Below are 17,531 nucleotides of genomic sequence, written 5' to 3' on the forward strand. Positions count from 1 at the left end.
CACACTGTCTGCAGTGGAGTAACTGCATGGAAGATGGGAGTTCTGACATCCCCTGCCACCGATGGCTGTGAGTTGAAGGGTCTCCCATCACCTGCAGCAGTCAGGAGCTATGGGGTATCCTCACCATCTACAGCTCCACTGTCTATAATGGCTGGGAACTGTGGGCCATTTGCCAGGAATGCTGAAACAATTTTTATGGTAGTGGTGCTGAAAGCCTTTGAACTAAATTGTAAATCCTATATATGCTGGAATCAACTTCTAGGCAGGAAGTGCTGCTTCCCCACCCAAATGCCCAATATCTTCCTGAAAAATATGTTAAAAATACTTGGAAATCCTGCTCCCTAAATTATTTTGGAACATCTGTTTGTAAATCAGCTTGACCATCAGCTCCTGTCTAGAATTCAAAATGATGTCAGTATCATGAATCAGAATGATGTCTATAAAATCATGACTGGTGTGGAAAAAGTGAATAAGGAAAATGTATTTACTTATTCCCACAATAAAAGAATTAGGGGTCACCAAATAAAATTAATAGGCAGCACATTTAAAACAAACAAAAGAAAGTTTTTCTTCACTTAGCTCACAGTCAACCTGTGGAACTCCTTGCCAGAGGATGCAGTGAAGGCTAGAACTTTAACAGGGTTCAAAAAAGAGCTAGATAGATTCATGGAGTTTAGTTTCATTAATGGCTATTAGCCAGGATGGGTAGGAATGGTATCCCTAGTCTCTGTTTTTCTGGAAGAGGGTGACGGGAGGGATCACATGAGGATTACCTGTTGTGATCCCTCTCTCTGGGGCATCTGGTATTGGCTACTGTCGACAGATAGGATACTGGGCTAGATGGACCTTTGGTCTGACCCAGTATGGCCGTTCTTATGTTCTTAATTATTCTATGAAATTATGAATTTCTTTTGAAGGGATTGTGCTGTTACTGTCTGCGCATGATCAGGCTGGCTATATGTCTAAATGTTTGAGCATCCTTAGTTTATTGCCAAAAATCTTGCTATAGATTCTCCTTGCTCTTGATTAAGGACTTGTCTATGCAAAGCAGTTGTGCGCACTACAAGGTTATGATTTCTAAAATGCACTAATAATTGGTTCACATTAAACCAATTAATGCGCAACATATTAGTGCACCTTAGAATTCATACCCCCCCATGTAATGTTTGCACACACACACACACACACCCATATCAGCAAGCCCAAATAGGGAGATTTTCAATTATACAAAAGGCATTTAGACGCTCTGCGAGTTGAGCATCTAAATGGCCTTTGTGTCTTTGAAAATATTTCCTTTAAATATTCCACAGAAAGTTTTTCATTTACATCACATAAATGCAGTAGTGTCCAGAACAGTGTGTTTTGCCTGACTTTTTGTTCATATTTGGTAGATCCACCAAAAGACAATGGAGGGGCAGCAATAACTAAATATGTTGTGGAGATTTCTGAAGGCTTAAATGGTAAGAATTAATGTAGGAACTTTTTAAATAGAGCTCAGTGTTCACTCATTTTTTTCATGTTGTATTTCTGATAATCTTTTAAAATGCTGTAGATTGTAAATTTTGTGGGGCAGGGATTGTTTTTGTATGCTTCAATACAGCATCTAGCATAATGGGGATTTGATCTTGATTGGCTCTCCTCGAAATTACTATAATAGAAAAGTGAAGGGCACTAAAAGGCTCTCTTGTTTTTCTGAATATATAAACAATAGGCTTCCAAGTTGTAATAACGAGGCTGTATGTTGTATCCTATTGTGTCTCAAGAGATGGCCCAAATATTACCCATGTATTAGAAACCTTCTCTGTGGATGGTGAAATTACAGATAAAACAGATAAAATTGAATTACTATTTGATCATAGCAGAGATTAACTAGTGACACTTTTCTTGTGACTGAGCTTTTAGTTAACATTTCTTTTGCATTTTAATTTCATTAAATGGGGGTGAAATGATGCAGAGCACTTTTGGAATAATTACTGGTTTTTCCCCTTAGTTCATAGTTAATTATGTGTCTAGTGTGATGCAGGCTAAGACAGCACTATAGTACCAGTTTAGGAAAGCATCCCTGTTCTGGAAGGGCACTGAAGCATGGTTTTTAAGTTCTTCTCTTTATGTTCACTCATGTCGATTCCATTCTCGGGGGTGCATACCCACTTTACTTTTAACATTATCTCTAGGGCTGGCTATGGTGCTTTATTAAGGGTTACACTCACGTGACAGTATATGAGGCGCTGCCAGCTCTACGCACTCTCATTTCCTTCTTATTGCCTGTGATGCTTGGTCAGAGCGCCTTGTCTTGTATCATAAGAACATTAGCAATACTCAGCAGGTCATTGTTATCTAACTTCTGCATATAGTTATTAAGTATTAGTCCTTAGTTTAGTAGTTCTTCCTGGGACTTTGCCCTGTTCCCCAGACTTCAAACAGTGTTCATCATTGACCCCCACAACAGCTATCTGATGTACTTGGGGGAGTCCCATAGAAAAGACAAGTGCAAAATCTGTAAAACTTTCATCCTAGAACCCAAAAGGAATGGACTATCCACTTGAGAGACCTCCTCATGGAGGCTGTAAATGTATCCTGTTTCAGAGCCTTCCTGCTCAGAAGCCACACTGAGGGTATGTCTACACTAGCCCCCTAGTTCGAACTAGGGTGGCTAATGTAGGCATTCAAATTTGCAAATAAAGCCCGGGGTTTAAATATCCCGGGCTTCATTTGCATGTTCCCGAGCAGACACCATTTTTAAATCCCCTTAGTTCGAACTGACTGCCCGCGGCTACACGCGGCAGTCAGAAGTTAATCCGAACTAAGTCTTTAGTTCGGATTAACTGTTACACCTCATTCCACGAGGAATCCCGGTCTTCATTTGCAAGATCGAATGCCTACATTAGCCACCCTAGTTCGAATTAGGGGGCTAGTGTAGACAAACCCTAAGCACCTTGGCATCAGTGCATAGCGCTCCACCCAGTACTTTTGTCCCTCAATGTTTAACAAATGGCAAAAGAAGGGAAGCTCCCCATTCCCCCGCCTATCACTGGAAGGGAAAGGGACTTTGAGCAAAGAACTTCTGTGAGGCTATGTGTCCACCCAGGGACTCCAAGGGGATACTGCTGAGATCAGAACTCCCAGCCCTCCAGGCCACCTCTGACTCCCGGGAGTAGCAGGGGACACAAATTCTCTTAAGGCTCTTGTTGCCTGAAGTGGACTTGGCAGCTAAAGAACAAGCAGGCCACCAGTACCACAGATATTACACTAGGCACCAGAAAGGCTAGACCTCAACACCGACGGGCAAGCCAATCTTGAAACCATCCTATAGGCAGTGGAGCACTCTTGGTCTCTGGACTGCAGGTGTAGATTCCCATCTCTGCAATATAGGACCCAACATCATATCCAAGCTCTTGGAGTCCTCTCTCATAAATTGTCTATCATTCTAGTAGCTCTTCTCTACATCTCTTCTTTCTTTCCTAAACATAGGAGACCAGAACTGCACATAGTATTCCACACGCAGTCTCACCAGAGCCTTGTGTAACAGTATAAACACTCCCCTGTCCCTAGTTGAAATACCATGCCTGATGCATTGTAGGAGTTCATTAGCATACCCACACTGGAATACAGATAGGAACCATCTCATAGTATGTAAGGCCAGAAGAGAGCATCATGAGCATCTAGTATGACCACCTATGCATTGCAGGATATGGAACCTCACACTCTACTTTGTAATAGTCCCTTAATCTCTGGCTAAGTTACTGAAGTCCTCAAATCATGATTACTGCATGATTACATTGGAGTTTACTGCTAGCAACTGAAGATCATCCACATGCCATTGTAGACAGTCTTATACGATCTCCTCCATAAACTTATCAAATCTTGAAGCCAGTTAGGTTTTTTGCTTCCATTGCTCCCCTTAAAAGGCTTTTCTGAAACTTCACTATTCTGCTGGTTTGAAATCTTCATTTAATTTCAAGCCTAAATTTGTTGGTGGCAGTTTATGCTTATCATATAGTCGACAAGCTAGTCAACTAGTCACTTCCCCCTCCCTCTTGCTACCTCTATTAAAAAGAGGCAGCAAGGTGGGGGTACTTTAAAGCAGTAATGCCTCTTGGAACCTGGGGCCAGACCCTGGGCTCCACACGCCACTGCCACTTTGAAACGCCGCATGTAGCCTGGGGCCAGCTGGGTGTCTCCAGGCTGCACGCAGTGTTTCAAAGCAGCAGTGCCACATGGAGCCCAGGATCAGATGGGGACTTCCTCGCTGACCCTGGGCTCTGTGTGGCACTGCCACTTTGAAACACTGCATGGAGTCTGATGCTGGAATTCCCACGGCATTTCAAAGCAGCAGCGCTGCCCGAAGTCAGCAGGGGAGTCCCCAGCTGATCCAGGCTCCATGGAGCACTGCCACTTTGAAATGCTGTATGGAACCTGACACCAGGCTCTCCATGGTATTTTAAAGCATCAGCACTGCATGGAGCCTGTAGTCAGTGGGGGAGTCCTCAACTGACCCTGGGCTCCACATGGTGCTTTTGCCTTTGAAGTGTAGCAACAGCCCTATGGCACCCTATTGACTAATCGAATAGTCGATGAAAATGCATTTACTTCAATTAGTCAATTACTTGATATTTAACATCCCTAGTTTATACCCTTTTGTTCTCATTGGTGCTTAACTTAAATAACTCTTCTCCCTCCCTGGTATTTATCCCTGTGATGTATTTAAAGAGAATAATCATATTTCCCTTCAGCCTTTTGCCTAGGCCAAACAAGTCAAGCTCTTGGAGTCCCCCCTCATAAGTTTTCCATCATGCTTATTTCTTTTTTTAAACATGGGAGACCAGAACTGCTCACAGTATTCCAGATGAAGTCTCGCCGCTGCCTTGTGTAACAGTATAAATACTCCCATGTCCCTAGTGGAAATACCACATCTGAATCATTGTAGAATTAGCTTTTTCACAGCCCCCATCACTTTATCAGCTCATAGTCATTAACCCCAGGTCTATCTCCTCCTCTCACTTCTGATACATTCCCAGCTTATTGCAAAAGTTCAAATGTTAGTCCCTAAGTGCATAACCTTGCCTTTTGAACTATTAAATTTTATCCCATTTCCTTTACTCCAGTTTTCAAGGTAATCTAGATCTTAAATGTTCTTCTTCGAGGAGTGTCCTTTTGGGTGCTCCACCTTAGGTGTTTGAGCACCACTTCACTCTTAATCAGAGATTTTAGGTAGCAGTGCCCATGGTCAGCTGCACATGTGGAGCAGCCGGCACGCACCATTTAAAATGGCCACTCTGCATGCACAACCAACTGTTTCTTCAGTTCCTTCTCTAGTGCTGTCAGCTTCAATCAGAACCCAGTAGTCACTCTCAAGTGTGTGTTAGTTATTAATAGCAGTTTCCTGGGTTTTTTCCTCAGTTTAACAGTTCATAATTAGTAGTGTAGTTGTTAAAAGAATTTCATAGGACAACTAAAGTTAGTTCTCGTTCTAAGCTTTTAAGATTCCTGCAGTCTAGTAATCGCTGCTTTTTTTTCTTGGGACATACCTGGTTAGCCTAGCTTTAAAGGGTGTATAACCTGCATGCTGTCCATTCCTGCCTTAGACGGACATTCCTAGTGTGTCCGCTGCTTGGGTGAGGAGCACTTCATCTCCCAGTGCCCCCACTGCAAGAAACTCACATCAAGAACCAAGGAACCAGGGAGCTACGGCTAAAAATGAGACTCCTCAAGAAAACAGTCCAACCCACTTCTGACCCGGAGCACACTGCACCGCTCAGGCAACCATCTCCTGGTGTGGCCTCTGAGAGAGCGGCTCCCACAAGGTCAAGACCCAAGGACTCTGATAAGGTTCAGGTGCCCAAGAAGAGATCTCATTGCTCTTCAGGGGTTCACTTCCCCTCAGGGAAATGCTCTCTGCATAAGAAGCACTGAAGAGGCCAGAAAAGGAAGCAGCTGGCAAGTCTGACACCGACAGGAGCCAAGACTGTAAGGCAGTGGTCCCCAACATGGTGCCTGTGGGCGCCATGGCGCCCACCGGGGCATTTATGTGCACTCGCCGAATGATCTGGGCCGGCCCTGCCCCTAGGCGTGTGGCGCATGGGTGGCCCCGCCCCTGGGCGCACAGCAGCCCCAAAAGGTTGGGGACCACTGCTGTAAGGAGAAGGCTCAATCCCCTGTCAGTGCCTTGAAAGAGGCAAAGCAAAAGCCTTTGGCATAGGCACCACCAGCACCAACCGCCGTGCAGACCAGACCACATTCAGTGTCAGCAACAAGTACTACCATGTTGCCACCTATGGCATTGTCAGCACCACTGTAACATCTGGCACCTTTGGTGCATCTGAACCAAACAGCAACACCCGTTGCAGGCTAAGCACTCGGCACCGGCAATTCAGCCTACAGTGCCACAAGTTGCCCTGGTACCGGCACCACTGCCCACCATGTTGGCACTGCAAACATTCATCACCAGCACTGATCTCATGGTCTCCTTCGTGCCGGGAACACCGCTATTCCACACCAACGGCACCACAAATACATCCCGTTTTAGTTTATCTATCCTGGTGGGATCAGCTCCACCACTGTTCAGCAACAACAGTGATGAGCCGCCTCTGAAGGTATATACTCCAAGATAGTCTTCTCCCAAGCTGAGCAAACAGCCTCTCCAATGGCAGCCACCACTAATCCCTCCCAACTGGCTGAATTGGGACTCATAGGCGGAATACCAGGTGCAGCAACCTGTCCCAGGCACCCATTACCAGTTGCCTGACCAATCCATCTCTGAGGGAAAGGAGGAGGCTGATGTAACAGGTGACACTCCTCCATCCACTCACCTGTCATCCTCATCTCCTGATTACACAATCATGCCCCCACCTGCAACTGCAGGGAGTGATTTCAAGTCATTTCAGAAGCTCTTCAAAAGAGTGGCAGACTCTCCTGAAATCCCATTATCTACTATGCCAGAGAATCCGCATAAGCTGACAAATATACTTCATGCCTCTCCGCAAGTTAGGCTCACTCTCACCATGACGCTGCCTTGATGGATCCAGCAAAAACCATCTGCCAGACGCCTGCCACAATACCCCCGACATGCAAGAGATTGGACAAAAAGTATTACATAACTCCCAAAGAGGTAGACTTCTTATTCACCCATCCCACACCAAATTCTCTGGTGGTGCACGCTGTTAACCAGTGGGATAGGCGACTAACAGCCTGCATAACAACTTATGATAATGATGAAATTGGACCTGTTTGGGAGGAAAGCGTACTCTATAGCCAGCCTCTCAGAATCTCCAATTATATGGCACTTCTGGCAAAATATACCCACAATATTTTCAACCAGTTGACAACCTTTATTGAATTCCTCCCAGACAACAAAAGAGTAATTTAAATAAAAAATCAATGAGGATGCTCTAATCTCCCAAACAGCATTAAAGGTCTCATTAGATTAGGCCAACACGGCAGCTAGATGCACCTTGTCTGCTATGTTGATGAGACAGGCCTTGTGGCTGCAGTTCTCTGGGTTCCCCAGAGAGGTGCAGTCCACAATTGAAGATGTGCCCTTCAAGGGCACTAAGCTTTTCGCTGAGTTCACCAATGCCTCATTGCACACTTTGAAGGACTCACAAGCCATGTTCAAGACACGTGGCATCTATGTCCCTGTCACAAAAAGAAAGCAGGGAAGATCGTTTACACAGAGATACAGACCACAAAGCCTTTTAACCAACAACGACAAGTGCCGACCATGCCGGAATAGGAGTAGACAAGCATCTGACCAGACATCAGCCCCACAATCATTCACTTCATGTCGGACCTTTTAAAGTGTTGGTCGAGGGTCAGACAGCTTCAGTATCTCCACGGCAGCAATCCTTTGCTGCCAAATGTTATGGATGAAGAGTAGCCTCATTTTATTCAGTGTGGCTCAACATCGTCACCAACAGATCGGTGTTAGAAATTATTCAAATGGGTTACTGAATCCTATTTTCAGTTATCCATCCCTCACACCCACCTTGCCTGTCCCTCTTCAGGGACTCCTCTTATGAAGATGTGTTCCTACACAAATTGGATCATCTCCTTCAACTAGGGGCCATAGAACACGTACCTCCAGAGCACAGTGGCAAAGGGTTTCTACTCCTACTGTTTTCTCACAGACAGTATCCTATCCTAGACTTCCACAACCTCAGTCAGTTCATTCTAACTCAGCATTTCAAAATGGTAACTCTAGCCTCCATAATTCCTGCTTGGAGAAGGGAGCCTGGCTGTCTGCCAGGGCGCCTGTTTTCATGTCTCCATACATCCAGCACACAGACACTTCATCCGATTCGCCATCCAGGATCTCCACTTCCAATGCAGAGGGCTGCCATTCAGACCCTCAACAGCCTCATGGGCTCTTTCCAAGGTCCTAGCGGTGGTGGCAGCACACCCGTGGAAAATGGGAATTACCATCTTCCCATACCTAGACAACTGCCTACTGAAAATTCCCACAGTGCATGACACAGAACAGGCAGTCATCCACACCAGGTCCTTATTCGATACCTTGGGGCTCCAGATGAATACCTAGTAATGCACTCATTCCCTACCAACACAAAGATTCTCAGCAATTGTGTATTTCATATCATTAGCACAAGCCAGTCCACACATCACAGCTCAACACTATCTTCAACTATTAGGACATGTGACAGGAGCCATGTTTGTGGTACCATACACTCGCCTCCATATGAAATAGGCCTGGTTACACACTATATACAGACCACACATCCACCATATAAAACGCTCACCATGCCCTCCAAAATAAAGAACGCTCTGTCATGGTGGACCATCTGCAAAAATGTTTGCAAGGGATTGCCCTTCCAACCACCACAGCCATTTGTAGCAATTACTATGGAGGCCTCCCTGACAGAGTGGGGAGCTCACCTAGGCCGCCATGTCATCCAGGCACAGTTGTCACAGGAGGAGTCCAAGCAACACATCAGTCTGTTGGAACTCAGAGCAGTTCACAAAGACTGTTTGCATTTCCTCCCCTTAATTCAAAACAAGGCAGTGCAAGTACTCATGGACAACCTTACCACAATGTTTTATATAAATTGGCAGGGTGGAGTCCGATTCTACTCACTGTGCTTAGAAACAGTCCATCTATGGGAACGGTACATCCCATGAAACATCCATCTAATCGCAACCTACCTGCTGGGCAAAGAAAATGTGCTGGCAGATAATCTCAGCAGGCACTTTCCACAGAACCATGAGTGAGAATTCACCCCTTCGGTGCTGATTCTCCTGTTCAAACAGTAGGGATTCTCCACAATGGACTTGTTTGCAACCCAGTTGAACACCCAATGCTGCAACTATTGCTCCAGGGCTGGCATAGCACTCTCGAGGGGACATATTCAACATAAAATGGGAAGCGCCCCTGCTTTATGCATTCCCCTTGTTCCCCTCCTTCAGTGAGTTATTCTTGAAATAAAACAGGACAAGGCCAGGATCATTCTCATAGCTCCCAGTTGGCCCAGGTAAACATAGAATTTGTACCTGCTACAAATGCGCATAACTCCTCTGTGGCGCCTCCTGCCAATATCCTCCTGCTAAAGCATCAGAACGGGCAACTACATCACCCCAGCGTACAGACTCTTCACCTCTAGGCGTGACTTCTGGCTGGTTTACTCGTGAAGCTGCATGTCCTGCATCCATATAGGAGGTCATCATGAACTATAGACACACTAGACAGTATGGTGCTCCAGCATCCACAGACCTCCTACAGATTCTCCAATACTGACTGTGTCTAAAGTGTTCCAGTCTCTCCCTTAGCTCTATCAGGGTGCACCTGTCCGCAATCACAACATTCCTTCCCCTCATAGACAATTGTCCCATCTTCACACAGCCATTGGTCAAGTACTTTCTGAGGGGCCTACATAACATGTTTCCACCAGTGAGAGACCCAGCTCCAGCATGGGACTTAAACTTAGTGCTGAGAGCAACAACAGGCAAACCTGTTGAACCCCTGGCCACTTGCTCCCTGCTTCGCTTCTCAATGAAGGTTTCCTTTCTCGTGGCAATTATATCAGCAAGTAGAGTAGGCAAGTTTGGGGGCCCTAATGATGGACCCTCCTTACACTATCTTTCATAAAGATAAGGTAGTCTTCTGTACACATCTGAAATTCCTCCTGAAAGTACTTACCTTGTTCTGTTGTAAGAAACCAATTTACTTACCCATCTTCTATCCTAAACCTCATAAGGACAGCATTGAAGCATCCTTGCATACCTTAGAGATCCACAGGGAAATTGCCTTTTACCTACAAAACACAAAACCTTTCCACAATCTCCAAGGCTCTTAATTTCAACCACAGCGAGGTCTCAGGGTCTACCTATTTCAAAACACGTAGACTATCCAGATGGATCTCAGGATGCATATATCTTGCATACAGCATATTCCAGCAGGAGCCCCATTGATCATTCGGGCTCATTGTACAAGAGCAATGGCATCAACGACCTTCCTTCAGGGTGTACCAATAGAGAAAATCTACAGAGCTGCCACCTGGGCTTTGGCATGTACATTTACCAACCACCATGCCATCCAGACCTATTCTACTTCAGATACTCAATTCAGCTGAACAGTACTCCCTATAACCAATTCAGGTCTCCTGGAGCTCCCTCCACCAAATACATCTACTGCTCCATAATCACCTAACGTGGAGCACCAACAGCGACACTTCTCAAAGAAGGGACGGTTACTCACCTGGTGCAGTAACTGAAGTTTTTAGAGATAGTTGTCCTTGTGAGTGCTCCACCACCCACCCATCCTCTCCTCTGCTTTGGAATCTTCCATGTCTAGGGCAGAGAAGGAAACGAAGGAACGGTTGGCTGCACATGCCAACCATGGGCACTGCTATCTAAAATCTTTGATTTAGAAGCACAGTGGCACGCAGGCACCCACGGGGACCATCTTGAAGAACCTCAGTTACTGCACTGGGTGAGTAACCTTCCTATATTCTGATTCTCCTCTGAATTGGCAATTCCTCTCAACTTTGTGTAATCCACAAATTTTATTACCACACTCCCGCTTTCTGTGCTAAATTTCATAATAAAAATATTAAATAAGATTGATCTCAGGACCAATCCCTGACAAACTCCATTAGTAACCTATCTCTCCAGCCTGACCTTTCAGCATGGCCTGTTATAGTCTCCTCTCTAATGAGTTCCTTATTCACCTTTCAAGTCTCATTAATCCCTATCTTCTCCAATGAAACTAATAATCTTCTGTGTGGAAATTTATCATATGCAGTGTTGAAATCCAGGTAGGTTAGATCTACTCCATTTCCTTTGTCTAAAAAATAAGTTATATTCTCAAAGAAGGAGATTAGATTGTTCTGGTCTGGCACAATTCACTTTTTGTAAAAGCATGTTACATTTTGTCCCAATTACCATTTATCTCTAATGTCCTTATCTACTTTCTCTCTCAAAATTTGTTCCAAGAGCTTGCACACAATTCCCGGATCACTTTGCCCCCCCCCCTCCCCTTCTTAAAACTAGGAACTATATTAGCAATTCTCCAGTCATAGAGTACACCCTTGTGTTTACAGATTCATTAAAAATCTCAACTCCTGTTACAAAGGATAGGTAACTTCCTTTTATCTTGGGTACTGCAAGTCCCTTCCTACTGCTCAGGCATCAGGCTCGCTTTATCAGACTTCAATTTTAGGAAGAGTAGCAGTCCTGCTTTGTAAAATGAACACACATGATTTAATTAAAGTATCTTTTCCATTGGCTCTTATGACTATTATTTTTCTTCCATCTATTCACTTATAATGTTATTACTGGACCTGTAAGCACATTTAAACTGCTTTATTAAATACAGATTGTACATTTTAGTTAATGAGTGCGTCAGATAAAGGAGATATTTCACTCCAGCAAATTCACACAAATTTGTCTAGGAAACTATCGTCATGAGATAATTAGATCATTTCCAGGAAATTCAAAGTAAGCTTTGAATGTGTCTAACAAATGACACACACGATTGTTTAATAAAGTTAGGATATCTGCTATGGCTAATACTTGAAATGCTGAAAATTGCACCTTGGTTCATTGAACGCTAATTCTTAATCTTTCAGGAAACAACTGGGACGTAATATACAGTGGAGCTGCTAGGGAATATTTATGTGATCGACTAAATCCAGGCTGCTCTTATCGCTTACGTGTGTACTGTACTGGGGAAGGAGGGCAGAGTGCGGTAATATTGTCTGATATATTTTATATATACAAATGTCACACTTGTGGAAAAACTCTTTAGCTTTAAGAAAATCTGATTAAGCTAGGAACATTGAACATTGTAGAATAATCATACTACCAAAATGTAATACAGTATCTATAAGTAGGGGCTCAAGAAAATTTCAGAAAATGTTACCAAAAATTGAGTTTCTGCTCCCATTTCTTAGAGAAATAAAATGTGAATCTTTATCTGCCAACAAATGTTTTACTTATTCCAGCTATCATTCTAATTTTCAGAACACATGACCGTATAATTTGCCTACTTTTCTGATGATTTATTAGAAATAAAAAAGCTTTCTAAAAGCAGTATTTGTTTGTTAGCATAGGAAGGTGAATATCCATGTCTCAAAGAGCCAAATCATCATTCTAGCACCCAGTCTAAATAGGTGGGCTGAGTACAGGTGGAGGTGAGGCAGGAAATTAATATTTCTTCAGGCCACAGTGTAGTGCTTAGGGGTCACCTCTAGTTCCTGTGCAACAGTATGCGTTGGCAGATCTGCACAATTGCTGATCTTCTACTCTGCCCTTGCCTGAGCATATGGGATGGGGAATAAGCTATACTTGTCGCAGGCACCTTTATACTGACATAACTATTGTTACACTAGACTTGTACCAGTGTAACTGTATCAATAAAAAAATACATCCAGAATCAACATAGCAGTGCACAAATCGTCTTTTTACCATTGTCCCTGGTTACTGACCCCTTTTTATAGATATTCTAAAATGAGATCTTCATGGAAATACTTATAAATATTTTTACCTCACTGATTTTATGACATTTATTATATGTATTTGCAATTCAAATTTTCTTTGAGTTAAGGTCAAAATGCATTGTTACATTAAGGCTTTTGTATACTTTTCCTTTACAGGCATCTGATTCCTTACTAGTGCAGACACCAGCAGTGCTTCCTGGTCCAGGCCAAACTCCCAGATTACAGGGCAGACCAAGAGCAAAAGAAATTCAGCTGAGATGGGGTAATTGTTATTGTGACTATCATCTAAGTCCAAGCCTACACTAGGAGTGCTTTACCAGTGTGTTATGCTTATGCTTGGTATATCAGCAGAATAATATGCCAGCAAAGATCTCCAAGTGTAGATGGAGCAATATCAACGAAGATGTGCTTTATACTAATATAGTAAAACCACCTCCCACAAATAAAACATGCTGGTAAAGCTGTGCTTTTACTTCTATAGCTCATCTGCACCTATTCTAAGGACTTCTGTCAGCACAACTGTGTCAGTCAGACATCTCATTTCTTTACACCTCAGACTGACATAGAAAAGCTTCCAGAAGTCTAAAGAATAAATATAGCTTGAGAGATCACAGAATCATAGAACACTAGAACTGGAAGGGACCTCGAGAGGTCATTGAGTCCAGCCCTCAGCCCTCATGGAAGGACCAAGCACCATCTGGATCATTCCTGACAAATATTTGTCTAACTTGCTCTTAATCTCCAGTGATAGAGATTCTACAACCTCCCTGCAATTGACCCACTCTCACAGAAAGTTTTTTCCTAATGTCCAACCTAAACCTTCTATATAGCAATGTAAACTCACTGCTTCTTGATCAAAATGTGCTAGCATGTTTGTTTGTTTTTAAAACCATACAAAACTTTTTCCCTATTTTAGGACCACCTCAGGCAGATGGTGGATCTCCTATTACCTGTTATGGTCTGGAAATGTCTTCTGTAGAAACAGATGAACACAGAGAGGTTTACCAAGGCTCTGATGTTGAATGTACTGTAAGCAACCTTCTCCCTGGAAAGACATACAGCTTTAGGCTGCGAGCCGCTAACAAAGCTGGGGTAAGGAGACAGGCAGAAATCAGAGTGCAATCATGTTTGTACATGTTGCTGTTTTCAGACATTTTTAATGTTAAGAAGTTTTGTCATGCAAATTCTTAATGTATATTTTATTGGTTAAGATGATTTACTGCGGCACTGTGATAACCAGCAGTTAAAGACCAATTTGAATAAGTCTTGGCTGTTTGGATGAAGGAGAGAGAAAACATCAAGTTACTACTTAAATCTAAGTGATGTTAGTTATTCAAAGCATATACTTTAATAAATTATCATAATGTCCCTGTGGTAAGTAAATGATTTTATATGCTGTCATTTTGCACATTAATTGAGTGTGCATTCCACAGCCTGAGGCTTTCCAGAGCACAACAACTAGAATTTTCTTACATATTTTCCATGCTTTTTATCTCAATATGTAGATCACAAAGTGTAAAAAGATATTCTCTGGCTCCTTATATTTTGGACGTTAACCTTGCATTAACTGTTTTATAATCAACCATTACTTTAAAATATTTTATTAAATAGCCAGTGTCCTAATTTTAAAGTAAAATGAGTGGGCATCTCCGTTCATGTAATGCTGTACAGAAATCCATCTCACAAAAACCTTTACCATGCTTGTCACTAGTTGGCACTGTTGTCAGAGAAGCAACATGTTGAATCGTCAAGGACACCAAAATTTTTTCTAATGTCTAGAGGAAGAATTATAGATGTCAATTATTCGTCGTCTCCTGTTTTATTTAGATTTAAATAAATACACAGTTGTACAATAGTCTCTGTTACAGGTGTGTTGTCATGTGTAACCTGGCAAGTGTGACTTATAGAGTAATGTTCTCTTCTAAGCATCAAAGGGGTAGCCGTGTTAGTCTGGATCTGCAAAAGCGACAAGGAGTTCTGTGGCACCTTATAGACTAACAGATGTATTGGAGCATGAGCTTTTGTGGGCAAAGACCCACTTCGTCAGATGCATGTAGTGGAAATTTCCGAAGGCAGGTATAAATATACAGGCCAGAATAAGGCAAGAGGGTTAATTCAGTCAGGGAGGGTGAGGCCCACTTCTAGCAGCTGATGTGGAGGTGTGAACATCAAGAGAGGAGATACTGCTTATGTAGTTGGCCAGCCATTCACCGTCTTTGTTTAATCCTAAACTGATGTCAAATTTGCAGATGAACTGTAGCTCAGCAGTTTCTCTTTGAAGTCTGGTCTTGAAGTTTTTTTGCAGCAAGATGGCTACCTTTAAATCTGCTACTGTGTGTCCAGGGAGAATCTGAGGAAACAGATTAACAGAGCCAGACATGTACCCAGAAGCCTCCTACTACAAGACAAGACCAAGAAAGAAACCAACAGAACACCACTGTCCATCACCTACAGTCTTCAGCTAAAACCTCTCCAACACATCATCAGTGATCTACAACCAATCCTGGACAATGATCCCTTGCTTTCACAAGCCTTGGGAGGTAGGCCAATCCTCGCCCACAGACAACCCACCAACCTGAAGCAAATTCTCAACAGCAACTATACACCGCACCACAGTAACTCTAACTCAGGAACCATTCCATGCAACAAACCTCAGTGCCAACTCTGCCCACATGTCTACACCAGCGACACCATCACAGGACCTAACCAGATCAGCCACACTATCACTGGTTCATCCACCTGCACATCTACCAATGTAATATATGCCATCATGTGCCAGCAATGCCCCTCTGCTATACACATCAGCCAAACTGGACAGTCCCTACGTAAAAGAATAAATGGACACACATCAGATATCAGGAATGGTCACATACAAAAACCTGTAGGAGAACACTTCAATCTCCCTGGATACACAGTAGCAGATTTAAAGGTAGCAAAAAAACTGCAAGACCAGACTTCAAAGAGAAACTGCTGAGCAACAGTTCATCTGCAGATTTGACACCATCAGTTTAGGATTAAACAAAGATAGTGAATGGCTGGCCAACTACATAAGCAGTTTCTCCTCTCTTGGTGTTCACACCTCCACATCAGCTGCTAGAAGTGGGCCTCACCCTCCCTTACTGAATTAACCCCATTATCTCTTGCCTTATTCTGGCCTGCATATTTATACCTGCCTCTGGAAATTTCCACTACATGCATCTGACGAAGTGGGTCTTTGCCCACAAAAGTTCATGCTCCAATACATCTGTTAGTCTATAAGGTGCCACAGGGCTCCTTGTAGTTCTCTTCTAAATTACAGACTGCAAATTGCCATGTTTATTCTCACTACATCTCCAATAGAGGAAAATATTATGGTAGTTCTAAGAATGCTGAGACATTATAATGAACCTTGAAGTCATTACAAGTTATTTTAATAGGACAATATTTGGTGCTGAATGTCAAATACTAATAGTATGTACAGCCACTGTGGGCAAAACTTCTATTTAAAAACATGATAGTAATTATATCAATCTGTTTTTAATAGTTTGGACCCTATTCAGAAAAATGTGAAATTACCACCGCCCCAGGACCACCAGATCAATGCAAACCCCCTCAAGTGACATGTAGATCGGCAACATGTGCTCAGGTGTATTGGGAGGTAGGAATATTTTGTTGTTCTGTGTATTTCAGGCTTATTTTATGTCTTATGGTTTATACCTTTTACATTCTTCAGTCAGTTTTAAAAAGCCTAAACTATAGTTAAGACGTTAAAACAAGCTCCCTGATTGTCATCTTTACATTTAAATTTAAACATAACATATAAAAGTCCTCAAAGCATCATCTGCATTTCCTTTATACAAAATTTGTAGCTAAATGATCTATGCATATTCAGACTTTGACACACAATGTCCTCTTGTTCCTTTGATTTTATTATGGATTTTTCACGAGTGCTAAACTGTAAGAATTTAATGCAGATTATTTTTAATGTTTTAAGGCCATTTATTTATCTTCCTTTGCAGAAAACCCAGAATACCACATAATACAAATGATTATTTTACACTCACAATTTTTCTAAGCTGATGTATACTTTATATTATCATATCAATAATAATGTAACAAATTATCTATATATTAAGCCCCCAGTTTTCAAGTGTGTGATTTTTAGTAAGCAAAATAAATCTCATTAAGACTACATTTGAAAAAGATTGTCACTGTGGGGTGGGAAGGAATCAACTTTTTAAAATAGTTGCTTAATATTGTCAGCATTGTAGAGTGGGTCCCCCAACTGGGAGGAGGCCAGAGTCCTGCAATGCCAGTCCAGCAGCCAGGGACCAGGAGCAGAGCAACTCAGAGCCCCATCAGGGGCTGACAGCAGAGCTAGTCCTGTGGCCAGAGGGGTCAGCAGCCCAGAGCTCCACCAGAAACCAGGAGCAGAGCTGGCTTAGTAGCTGGGGGGGTAGCCAAGCCAGGGGCAACAGTAAAGCCAGGTAGCAGGGGCAGCAGCCTTGAGGGGAGCCTAGCTGGGAGGCTGGCAGCCCCCAGGGAGACCTAGAGGTCAGCAGCAGAGGGTCCAGAATTGAACCTCCCTGGTCCAGCAAGCTCCCT

At 43.0% G+C, this 17,531-nt stretch overlaps 1 protein-coding gene across 6 annotated transcripts in view; it reads left to right on the forward strand.

Moving 5' to 3' along the window:
- The window catches only part of FNDC3A (fibronectin type III domain containing 3A), a 208,098-nt gene that overhangs the window by 161,097 nt on the left and 29,470 nt on the right, over nucleotides 1–17,531 (forward strand). For all 6 annotated transcript variants that reach the window (XM_075919050.2, XM_075919051.2, XM_075919052.2 and 3 more), the window contains 5 exons: nucleotides 1,392–1,460; nucleotides 12,078–12,196; nucleotides 13,104–13,209; nucleotides 13,864–14,039; nucleotides 16,471–16,584. In XM_075919050.2, coding sequence (XP_075775165.2) covers nucleotides 1,392–1,460; nucleotides 12,078–12,196; nucleotides 13,104–13,209; nucleotides 13,864–14,039; nucleotides 16,471–16,584 — 584 coding nt within the window. The remainder of the gene's footprint in view (nucleotides 1–1,391; nucleotides 1,461–12,077; nucleotides 12,197–13,103; nucleotides 13,210–13,863; nucleotides 14,040–16,470; nucleotides 16,585–17,531) is intronic.

The sequence above is a fragment of the Pelodiscus sinensis genome, chromosome 1 (assembly GCF_052426305.1).
Source record: "Pelodiscus sinensis isolate ZL-2025 chromosome 1, ASM5242630v1, whole genome shotgun sequence".
Taxonomy (NCBI): Eukaryota; Metazoa; Chordata; order Testudines; family Trionychidae; genus Pelodiscus; species Pelodiscus sinensis.